The 12,311-nt window shown below is 34.3% G+C and overlaps 2 protein-coding genes across 6 annotated transcripts in view; one reads left to right on the top strand and one right to left on the bottom strand.

Annotated features, from left to right (window-relative positions):
- Nucleotides 1-11,378, top strand: part of TRIM23 (tripartite motif containing 23) — a 36,443-nt gene extending 25,065 nt beyond the window's left edge. Inside the window, exons 8-12 of one of the 3 annotated variants that reach the window (XM_047853960.1) lie at nucleotides 1,036-1,165; nucleotides 1,914-2,024; nucleotides 6,752-6,876; nucleotides 9,053-9,158; nucleotides 9,479-11,378. In XM_047853960.1, coding sequence (XP_047709916.1) covers nucleotides 1,036-1,165; nucleotides 1,914-2,024; nucleotides 6,752-6,876; nucleotides 9,053-9,158; nucleotides 9,479-9,537 — 531 coding nt within the window. In that variant the 3' untranslated portion in view covers nucleotides 9,538-11,378. Of the gene's footprint in view, nucleotides 1-1,035; nucleotides 1,166-1,913; nucleotides 2,025-6,751; nucleotides 6,877-9,052 lie in introns of all 3 variants that reach the window. The other 2 variants (XM_047853943.1, XM_047853952.1) reach the window with 2 other exon arrangements.
- The window catches only part of PPWD1 (peptidylprolyl isomerase domain and WD repeat containing 1), a 43,559-nt gene that overhangs the window by 8,352 nt on the left and 22,896 nt on the right, over nucleotides 1-12,311 (bottom strand). The window contains exons 12-13 of one of the 3 annotated variants that reach the window (XM_047853899.1): nucleotides 6,906-6,940; nucleotides 3,150-3,186 (exon numbers count right to left, since the gene is read on the bottom strand). The exons of 1 other annotated variant lie outside the window; for it this stretch is intronic. The gene's annotated coding sequence lies outside the window, so the exon portion shown is untranslated. Of the gene's footprint in view, nucleotides 1-3,149; nucleotides 3,187-6,905; nucleotides 6,941-12,311 lie in introns of those variants that run through there. One more of the 3 variants, XM_047853919.1, reaches the window with a different exon arrangement.

Raw genomic sequence — 12,311 nt, 5'->3', positions numbered from 1 at the left:
TGTGTGTGTATGTACACACACACACACACACACACACACACACACACAAATACATATGGAGAGGCTGAGGGAGAATCTCAAGCAGGCTCCACACTGTCAGCGCAGAGCTTGACTCAGTTCTCAAGTCTCATGAACCGTGAGATCATGACCTGAGCCAAAATCCAGAGTCGGATGCTTAACCGACTGATCTACCCTGGCGCCCCTATCCATATTTAAAATCCAAATTTTCATAATTGTTGTATGTTCTTTGTAAATCTACCCTTTTGTCATTATATAATGACCTTTTGTCTCTTACTAACAGTCTGATTTAAAGTCTATTTTGTCTGGAATATCTTTTTCTTTTCTTTTACTTTCAGCCTTCTTGTGTTCTTAGAAATGAAGTGAGTCTCTTGTAAATAGCATATTGTTAGATCTTGTTTTTTTAATCCATTTAGTCACACTTTTTTTGTTGGAGAGTTAATTTCATTTAAAGTTATTAATACGTAAGGACTTAATATTGCCTTCTTAGTTACTGTTTTTTGTTTATATCTTGTAGCTTTTTTGTCATCTTGTAGCTTTCCTCCTACTGCTACCTTCTGTGTCTCAGTGGTGTTTCAGTGTCATGGTTTGATTTCCTTCTCATTTCCTTTGTGTATAACTTATGGATTTTTGTGTGTTTACACTGCTGTTACAAAGAACATCTTGTTATAATATTCTGTTTGAAAGTGGTAACATTTTAACTTCATTTGTGTATAAAAACTATTGTTTTATAGCTCCACCTCCCCATACTTTATGTTATTGATGTCACAAATTACATATTTGTACATTGTGTACCTGTTAACACAGGCTTATAGTTTTTTGTTTTTGTCAGTTGAGTTCTATGAAAAATTAGATCCATGCACCAAAATTATAATACAAAAATATAATAATAAACGTTCCTCTCAGAGGAACGAGTAGGAGATGAAATAATTAACAAAGGTATTAAAAATAAAAGTATAACTGCCAATACTTTTTAACTCTATATCAAAATAAGATTTAAATTTTTAAAAATTACAGGACAATAGAGTTCACATTGGACCAAAAATGGAAATTCGAGTTGTTACATTAGGATTAGATGGTGCTGGAAAAACTACTATTTTGTTTAAGTTAAAACAGGATGAATTCATGCAGCCTATTCCAACAATTGGTAAGTATGAGTATTGCTTTTTACTTTAATGGACATTTTATAGACAAACTCTAGCTTACAGCTGAGTTCTTGAGGGTTTTATTTTATGCCTGTATGGCATGGAGGTGGGTCTTTACTGGCTCTAAGACACTACCATGTCAGAAAAAAAAAAAATGCAAGATTCAATGACTGTGTGATTGAAATGTGGATGGTGGGATATTGAGAAGGAATAGGGGTGCCTGGGTGGCTCAGTCGGTTAAGTGTCATACTGTATTTCAAGCACAGGTCATGATCTCACGGTTTGTGAGATTGAGTCCTGTATTGGGCTCTTTGCTGATAGCACAGAGCCTGCTTGGGATGCTGTGTCTTCCTCTTTCTCTGCCCGTTCCCTGCTGCACTTTCTCTCTCTCTCTTTCTCTCTGTATCTCAAAGTAAATAAATAAAAAAAGGAAAGAACAGAGTATTGGTGGGACAGTTGGAAGGATTAAAGGATTGGTGTCAAGGTGAGGGAGTAGTAGTGGTGCAGAGCACTCAGTTATTTGAGTTTCAGGATCTAAGGATCCTGGTGGAGGTTTAGAGAGCTAACAGCTGTTAAAGGTATATATTCCTCATATAGATTTATTAGGAGTGGAGTTGGTTGGGCCGCAGTATATATTGCTGTATGAAGATAATTTGTATACCACAGTTATAAACTGTGGGTTGCCTGTGTTTGATGTGTTACTTATTATAAATATAAGTTCAGTATTAAAGTAACTTTTTTAACAAACAGGTTTTAATGTGGAAACTGTAGAGTACAAAAATCTGAAGTTCACTATTTGGGATGTAGGTGGAAAACACAAATTAAGACCATTGTGGAAACATTATTACCTCAATACCCAAGGTAAGAGTGAAAAATGATATCTTAATTTTTCAGAATTTTAGGATGCCATTTTCAATGGAATAGATTTAACTAGTGAAGTTTATTTTATTTAAAAAGTGAAGGTAGAAGACTGGGATATGTGCTTTGTTTTATTTCATGAAAAACCATAATTTATATCTTGGCAGTGAAGAGATAAAACCATAATATATATCTTGGCACTTTATTATTAGTGTTCGTGTAAGTGTGATCACTGGCAATATCATAATATAGGGTAGAATTCTTGGTGTATGGTTCTGCTGCTCTCTTCAATTCAGTTAAATATTTATCTCATTGGAATCTCAATAGCTCCATTCCTTTATTTCCATTAACAATAAGTTATCTGCAGTGGTTTGCTTTTGGCCAAAATCTGTTTTACCACATATTCCACCTAGCATTTATTTATATTTCGGCCACATTCTATGCTTTTGCATATACCCAACATGAAGCTTTTGTTCATGCCACCTATTTCATATGTCATCCTACTTTCCACCTAGAAGAGAAGCTAAGTAATTATTTTTACTTGGGGATTTTTGATGCTTAGTTTAGTATAAGCCATTGACTGATAGGGGGAAAATGGGCTTTTAAACATGGGAAATGGTTGATAGAATGTTTAGCTACATAAGGTAGCTGGAAGGATTTCAAAAGAGAGTCAATTCAGTAGATACTTGTGACGTTTCTGCTGTGTGTTTTGAATACAATATATGTGGAAAGTGCTGTGCTAGGCACCTAGAGAGAATACTTGGGAGAGATAAAGGTGGTGATTTATTTAGACTATTTTTTTGGAAAGGGAAATGGTAATCAAAGAACAAGTAGTATCATAGTCCATAAAACAAATCTCAACAAATTGAAAAAGATTGAGGTTCTACACATCTATTTTGACCACATTGCTATGAAACTAGAAGTCATCCACAAGAAACAATCTGGAAAGACTACAAATACATAGAGGTTAAATAATATGCTACAAGGAGCGTCTGGGTGGCTCAGTCGGTTGAGCGTCTGACTTCAGCTCCGGTCATGATCTCACGGTTCATGAGTTTGAGCCCCACGTCGGGCTCTGTGCTGACAGCTCAGAGCCTGGAGCCTGTTTCAAATTCTATGTCTCTCTCTCTCTGCTCCTCCCTGGCTCATGCTCTGTCTCTCTCTCCTTCAAAAATAAATAAAAACATTAAAAAAAAATTAAAAAATAATAATATGCTATGAAACAATGAATGGGTCAACCTGGAAGTAAAAGAAGAAGTAAAAAAGTACATGGAAGCCAATGAAAATGAAAACACAATGGTTCAAAACCTTTGGGATGCAGCAAAAATGGTTCTAAGAGGGAAGTTTATAGCAATACAGGTCTACCTCAAGAAACAAGAAAAATTTCAAATAAACAACCTAATCTTACACCTAAAGGAGGTAGAAAAAGAACAAAGTCCGAAACCAGTAGAAGTTAGGAAATAATAAAATTAGACAATAAATAAATGATCTAGAAATGAAAAAACCAATAGAACATATCAGTGAAACCAGGAACTGGCTCTTTGAAAGCCAATAAAATTGATAAACCCTAGCCAGCCTTACCAAGAAAAATAGAGAAAGGACCCAAGTAAATAAAATCACAAATGAGAGAAAAGAAATAACAACAAACACCACAGAAACACAATTATAAAAGAATGTTATGAAATACTATGTGTCAACAAGTTGGACAACCTACAAATGGATAAATTCCTAGAAACATATAAACTACCAAAACTGAAGGAAGATGAAATAGAAAATTTGAACAGACTGAATACCAGGAAAGGAATTGAATCAGTAATCAAAAAGTAAGCACAAGTCCAAGACCAGACAGATAGTTTCACAGGCAACTTCTACGAAACATTTAAAGAAGAGTTAGTACCTGTTCTTCTCGTACTATTCCAAAAAATAGAAAAGGAAAACTTCCATATTCATTCTATGAGGCCAGCATTACCTTGATACCAAAACCAGATGGATCCCACTAAAAAAGAGAAATACCTTTTTTTCATCTATATCTTATATATTTTTTTAAAATATCAGGCCAATATTTCTGAACACATCTGCAAAAAATCCTGTACAAAATACTAGCAAACTGAATCCAACACTACATGAAAAGATTTATTCACTATGATTAAATGGGATTTATTCCTGGGTTGCAAGTGTGGTTCAATATTCACAAGTCAGTCAACATGATATATCACATCAGTAACAGAAAGGATAAGAAACATATGATCATTTTAATGGATGCAAAAAAGCACTTTACAAAGTACACCTATTAATGATAAAAACCCTCAACAAAGTATGTTTAGGGGGAACATACCTCAACATAATAAAGGCCAACTATGAAAAACCCACACCTAACATCATCTTCAATGGGGAAAAACTGAGAACCTTTTCTCTAAGGTCAGGAACAAGACAAGGATGTCCATTCTCCCCACTTTTATTCAACATAGTACTGGAAGGCCTAGCCACAGCAATCAGACAAAAAAGGAAATAAAAATTATCTGAATCAGTAAGGAAGAAGTAAAACTTTCACTATTTGCTGATGACATGACACTATACATAGAAAACCCGAAAGACTCCACCAAAAAACTGATAAATGAAGTCAGTAAAATCATAGGATACAAAATCAGTGTACAAAAATCTGTTGCATCTCTATACACCAATAATGAAGCAGCAGAAAGAGAAATTAACAAACCTACTTATAATCGCACCCAAAATAATAAGATACTTAGGAGTAAACCTAAGCAAACAGATGAAAGACCTGTACTCTGAAAACTATAAAACACTGATGAAAGAAATAGAAGATGACACAAAGAAATGGAAACACATCCCATGCTCATGAATTGGAAAAACACATAATGTTAAAATGTCCATACTACCCAAAGCAATCTACTGATTTAAAGCAATACCTATCAAAATAACATCAGCATTTTCACAGAGCTAGAACAAACAATCCTAAAATTTGTATGGGACCTCAATAGCCCAACTAACCAAAGCAGTCTTGAAAAAGAAAAGCAAAGCTGGAGGCATCAGAGTTCTGGACTCTTAAGTTATATTACAAAGCTTTAATAACCAAAACAGTATGGTACTGGCAGAAAAATAGACAAATACATCAATAGAACAGAAGAGAGAACCCCAGAATGAACCCGCATCTGTTATGGTCCACTAATATTTGACAAAGCGGGAAAGAATATCCAATGGGAAAAAGATAATCACTTTAGTTGGGAAAACTGGACAGCGACTGCAAAAGAATGAAACAGGACCACTTTCTTAAACCATACATCAAAGTAAATTCAAAATGGATTAAAGACCTGAATGTGAGACCAACAAATATAAAAACCCTAGAAAAGAGCACAGATAGTAATTTCTCTGATATTGGCCATAGCAATTTTGTTCTAGATAGGTCCCCTGGGGCAAGGAAAATAAAAAGAAAAATAAAGTATAGGGACTACACCAAAATAAAAAGCTCCTGTACAGCAAAGGAAAAATTAACAAAACTAAAAGGCAGCCTATGGAATGGGAGAAGATATTTACAAATGACATACCTGATAATAAAATATATAAAGAACTTCTACAAATCAACACCCAAAAGCCAAATAATCCAAGTAAAAAATGTACAAGATGACATGAACAGACATTTCTTCAAAGAAGACAAATAGATGGCCAACGGACACATGAAAAGATGCTCATCATCACTTATCATCAGGGAAATGCAAATCAAAACAACAATAAGATATCACCACACATCTGTCAGAATGGCTAAAATCAACAACACAGGAAACAACAGGTGTTGGCAAGGATGTGGAGAAAAAAAGGAACCCTCTTGCACTGCTGATTGGAATGCAAACTGGTACATCCACTGAAAAACAGAATGGTGTTTCCTCAAAAAGTTATAAATAGAACTACCCTATGATCCAGCAATCACACTACTAGGTGTTTACCCAAAGAATACAGAAACACTAATTCAAAGGGATACATGAACCCAGGTATTTATAGCAGCAGCATCTATAATGGCCAAATTATGGAAACAGTCCCAAGTACCCACTGACTAATGGATAAAAAAGATGTGGTGTGTGTATGAACTGGAATATTACTCAGAAATAAAAAAGAATGAAATCTTGCCACTTGCAATGACATGGGTGGAGCTAGAGAGTATAATGCTAAGTGAAAGAATTCAGAGAAAAATACCATGATTTCACTCACGTGGAATTTGAGAAACAAATGAGCAAAGGGGGAAAAAGGGACAAACCAAGAAACAGACTCTTAACTATAGTGAACAAACTGATGGTTACTAGAGGGGAGGTGGGTTGGGGGGATAGGTGAAATAGGTGATGAGAATTAAGGAATGCACTTATTGTGATGAGCATCAGGTGATTAAAATAAAAACTTAACAAGTAGCCTCATTAGGGAGATCTTGAGAGGTATATTTTCATTAAGAGAAAACTGTTAATTCATTTACACAACAATTTGTGTTTGATGAAACAAGCATGGTAAATCCTGTATATAAGGGGAAATGAAGAGAGCTGAAAAGCTATGTGAACTATGTGAAGCCATACTCCTAAGTATTGCTAGGTGCTGTTAGAGCAGCCTTTCTGAAAAACATAGTAGATAGTAGACTAACCATAATGTAATAACGAGAGCATAAATATTTGGTCATTTACTTAAAGTTAACCAATGGCTAATTAGATTCTTTTTTTTTTTAATTTGGCTAGCTGTTGTATTTGTTGTTGACAGCAGTCATAGAGACAGAGTTAGTGAAGCACACAGTGAACTTGCAAAGTTGTTAACAGAGAAAGAACTCCGAGATGCTTTGCTCCTGATTTTTGCTAACAAACAGGTAACACATTTGTATTTCAGAATACTTACTTTAGTAGTTCTGTGCTTTCTACATCCTAAGGTAACTGGAAAGATTTCAAAACAGATAATTCAGTAGATATTTATGAAGTTTCTGCTGAGTATTTTGAATACAGTCTATGTGAAAAATGCTATAGTTGTTACCTTAGAGTATCTAAAAATGTAGTTGATGCTTTCCAGAAACTCCTAGGAATGCCTGAGTGTCTCAGTCAGTTAAATGTCTGACTCTTGATCTCGGTTCAGGTCATGATCATACAGGATTGAGCCCTGCTCTGCACAGACAGTGCAGGGCCTGCTTGGGATTCTCTGTCTCCCTCTCTCTGTCCCTCCCTTGCTGCCTCTCTCTCTAAAAATAAATGAATAAACTAAAAAAAAACAAACAAACTCCTATATAGGGATGTAAACATGTAAGTGAATGTATATGAGATTTTAATACATAGAAAACTAGTAAGTAACTTCAGTAATATTAACAACATGTTATGAGAAATTAGAGTAGTTTTAAAGGTGGCATCTTGTCAAAGATTTGTAAAAAGTAGGTTCTGAGTTGAAATTATGACAAGAGTTGAAATTATGGATAGGACTTTAAGTATGTGAAACAAAGAACATTGCAGGCCGAGAAAATAAAAGCATGAGTATTTTTAGGGAGTATAAGCAGGGTGGATAGCAGTTTGAAGAGACTTCATGAAGGTAGATTTGTTAGAATTTGATGACTGAATGGGGAAAGGTGAAGGACAGGGAGAAGCTGCTGATTCCTAGATCTTGAGCTATGCTTGTAGGAGGATGAGAATGCCTTCAAGGGCAATAGAGGGGCAAAGGGTAGGATGAAGAATAAAGGATTTTCCTCTTAATAAATAAAAAGATGAACTATTAAGAATAGATACACTTTGCTTTACTTACTATTAAAAACATGCCGGGGCCCCTGGGTGGTTAAGCGTCTGACCTTGGCTCAGGTCATGATCTCACAGTTTGAGTTCAAGCCCGGGGTGAGTTGACAGCTCAGAGCCTGGAGCCTGCTCAGTATTCTGTTTCTCCCTCTCTCTCTCTGCCCCTCCCCCACACTTTCTGGCTCTATCTCAAAAGTAAATAAACATTTAAAAAAAAATTTTAAGGGGCGCCTGGGTGGCTCAGTCGGTTAAGCGGCCGACTTCGGCTCGGGTCATGATCTCGCAGTCCGTGAGTTCGAGCCCCGCGTTGGGCTCTGTGCTGACAGCTCAGAGCCTGGAGCCTGTTTCCGATTCTGTGTCTCCCTCTCTCTGACCCTCCCCCATTCATGCTTTGTCTCTCTCTGTCTCAAAAATAAATAAACGTTAAAAAAAAATTAAAAAAAAATTTTAAAAACACAAATAAGGCAACGTTAAATACCCTTTTCCACTTACATTGTTAACGATAAAAATGTTTGATAATCTTCAGGCTCACATATACTGTTGCTGTAGTTATTAAATGGAGACATTTTCTTGGAGGGCATTTTGGCAGTACCATACCTGTCAAAATTTTAGATGCATGTGCCCTTTTACCTTGTAATTCGACCTCTAGTAATGTATTCCGCAGACAGATATCCTAAGGTTATTTCACAGATAATGTTGCAGATGTATGTAGATAATCTACATACAATGTAGAAGTCTGCTTGTCCAGCTAATGGAAAGATACCTATCCTCAAGGTGTGTATTAAAAACAAAAAAACTAAAGTATGTTTCTGTTTATGTTTATTTGCATGAATGTGCATAGAACTTATATGGAAAAATATATGAGATTATAACATGGTTGCTTTTGGGAAGTAGGGGTGTTCACGAGTATTTGGAGTGGGAGTTTAATAACTGTTCATTGTATGAATTCTGTACTTAAGGCATTTTGGTGATACACGTGTTAATCTTTCTCTTTTAAGTTGATGCCTTATGACTCAGGCAGTGGCTTTCATTCAGGCTGCATGGCCTTTACTGATTTCACTGTAAGGCTATTCTTACTGTACTATAAATGACCTTCATTAGAACTTTTCTACTTATTAATCATTGAATAATTATTGAAAGGTGAATCTAGGTTTTAACTTTAGGCTTCTGTTAGAATGGCACCAATGGAATTCTGTATAAATAGTAATAATTGGAAAAATGAGAATTTTGATGGGCTGATTATTAAAAAATTTCTGATATGTGTGTATCTTTCAGGATGTTGCTGGAGCTCTGTCAGTAGAAGAGATCACTGAACAACTTAGTCTGCATAAATTGTGCTGTGGCCGTAGCTGGTATATTCAGGGCTGTGATGCTCGAAGTGGTATGGGACTATACGAAGGGTTGGATTGGCTTTCACGGCAACTTGTGGCTGCTGGAGTATTGGATGTTGCTTGATTTTAAATGCAGCAGTTATTTAAACTCTTTTGTGGTCAAGAGTTATTTTGCACATAATATAAGAAATTCTACATCTCAAAGATAGTTTATTTAGGGTGTATATTTAAAATGAATCTTGGTTGGGGAATTCAGTACAATATGGCTTTGAAAAAAGTTACTATTAAACATTTGACTGAACAGATTAAATTGCATTAAACAGGGACTTCTTAAATATACATTTTTTAAAACATACATTTGTTATTTAAGTTTTTCACATTATATGTGATCCCTATGTTGGGAAAGAAGTAGTCACAGAGAAAGGGTAAGTGAAGGTTTATTGTTTCAGTGAAAAAAGAATAGCCAACTGAGTGCCTAATGCAAACTTTGTGAAGCAAATAAAACATAGCTGCTTTAACTTGCCTTTTCACTGGATTTTGGCAGTGTTTAATAGCAAAACACCAGTGACTTAATGAAATAGAATCCAAACTGCATCTTTGGGTAATAGGATTACTTTACTTTTATGTTCAATATAACAGAACACTTTTAATGCTAAGAACTATAAACTACATAAAATTAGTATTTTATAGTGTTTTATTAAAACTTTCTCCTAAGCCCTTTTGTATAAAACCCACTGAGTCAGATGAAATGCTATCTAAATAGGTATGGCTGTCAGATTAGTATTAAACTGAAGAACAATAATAAAACTGTGAAAGTCAGTTATGTTGTAGTTAATCTTCACTTATGAAAGACCCATTTCCAGGGTTGAACCTGGTTATATTATTTCCTAGTTCACAGCTCTAAATTGGTCCTTCTGTTTTTCAACATGTTTAAAGTAGTTAGTAGAGTTCCTTTTAAAAATAATATTGCATCCTTAGTGGGAATGATTATAGGTAAAATGTAGTTAAGTTACACATAGAGCCAGGGTTGGCTTTAAGTAAAAGACAGAAGTAGAAATGCAGAAAACTACATTTATCTTTAGACAAGGCATTTAAGCAGTGGAGAATCAGTTACGTTAAGTGCTTTCCCAAAATAAATGCATTTATCTTGACAAAATGTTATCAAGGCTCTTCGTAAGGCTTTGAAAAGTTATTTGAGAAAGAATATGTCTAAGAAAAGATAAGAAATGTTCAGAAAGTTTACATCACATTTATTATGCATTGTTGTAAAAGTTTTAAAATTTTCTGCTTTTTACTGTTTTTCATTTTTTTAAGGATACTCACTTATTATGGCAGTAGGATTTACATCTAAACATCGCTAGATTGGATTTTATTTTATTTTTTATTAAATGCTCTTCATCCTTATAGATGAAGTTGAATCCTGTCTTATTAGTTCAACTGCTAGGAGATGTGGGTCTTAGGTGGCACTGTTTTGGTTCCGTCTCTTCAAGTGTACTTTTGTTTGTTTAAAATAAACAGCATAACTTTTAGAAAACAAAGCGTTAGGAAAAAAAGTCCATCAGTGTTATGGGCACTGTGTAAATAGGTAAATATTTCATCCTTTATTTTTCAAGTAAAAGTCATGCTGTTACAAGTGTAATTTGTGCATATAAGTAATACTTATGAATTAAATTATTTAATATTTGATTACAGTAACTGTGAAAAATAAAAAAAATGTGTTAACATTTGCCTGTGAGCCCTTGAACTGTTTTCTCTACTAGGTAATTGAAAAAAAAAAAAAAAGTCTAACACTAACATGTAAACATGTTTTTCTTGTAAATTATTAAGTTTATTTCACCAATTTTGCTAAACTTTGTAATTCACATTCTTAGCATATTATTAAACGCAATGTAAAGTATGTGCTTAGACCTGAGTATAATGTACATAATAGTGTTTGTGTGTGATTTTTTTTTTTTTAAGAAATATTTTTCTCAGGCCCTTATGACTATTTGTGGTTGTATTCTTTCACTGATCATTAGTTAAGATTCTGCTAGTTCCCTCTGGGAAATATCAAATTTAATAACGAGAGAGATGTTTTAAGTACAGTCTATTTGGATTTGCCTCCTAGCTCTGAATTTCTGTATTAAGCCTAAATATTATTGTATGGTTTATGTAAAGCAGGTTTTACAAGTGTGTAGCCCTGGTGTATAATTCCGGAATGCTTTATTATCACCAGAAGCCATTATTTGCATTACATATAGGCAGCAATAAAATGTTAAAATCATTTTAAAGAAGTCCTATCATTATTCCAAAAATTCTGTTTCATGTACCATCTATCTAGTAATAGAGTATAGCTAGTAACCAATTAAAAAAGTAATTTGTGCTGTGGTTAAGAAAAAGAAAACAAAATGGAATAGGATTGACTTGCATGTCAAATTTGAGTTGTAGTTTATTAAAGATTTAGATATAATTTATTCTGTAGTTGCAAGGTAAGTCTGACTTAAAATGAGTATTATAGATAGTGTCTTGAAAGGAGAACTACAATTTTGCATTAAAGCGAAACTCCTGCCTTTTAAATTTTAAATAACTGTTTTAGAAAATGGCTGTGAAAACTTAGCTGTAGCCTATGAACTAATTTGCTAAAAGACATTTTATGTATCATTGAGGTACCTTTCAATTTGCAAAGTGGTAAAAAGGAAGATCGTTTCATTTTCCCTAAAAAAATAATGAAGAGGACGAATGTATCAGATGGTATCCTAATAATTTAAAATATGGTTTAAAAAAGACTTCTAGGAAGATATTTTTTTAGGTCTACTGATTATGTTAAACTTGTGACAGGGAATGGAAATATTGATTAATCAAATATGATTTGTACTTAAGGCAAAATAACTATTTCTGGGGGGCTTGGGGTATTATCACCACTTGGTGGCAGTATTATCAAAAATTTAGGAGTAAGTTTTCAGCAATGATTAATTAAATTGCTAGGGAGATGTCTAGACACAGAAAATAGGAAGAAAAGATAAATGTCATAATGAAAAGTCATTTTATGTCTAAGTTCTACTTTATAAAAGGAGGACATAATGTTGAAGTAGCACAACTTGGCACATTCTTCATCTCACAAGTTTGTAGTACAAAATGGATAAAGGAAGTAGCCTGCTTATCAATAGAAGGAAAAGTTTAAGTTTAAATTTAAATGTAAGAATGTGAATTCCTGGGGCTCCTGG

The sequence above is a fragment of the Prionailurus viverrinus genome, chromosome A1 (genome assembly GCF_022837055.1).
Source record: "Prionailurus viverrinus isolate Anna chromosome A1, UM_Priviv_1.0, whole genome shotgun sequence".
NCBI lineage: Eukaryota > Metazoa > Chordata > Mammalia > Carnivora > Felidae > Prionailurus > Prionailurus viverrinus.
The sequence above is the reverse complement of the archived record's forward strand: the minus strand, read 5'-3'. Positions and strand labels throughout refer to the sequence as shown.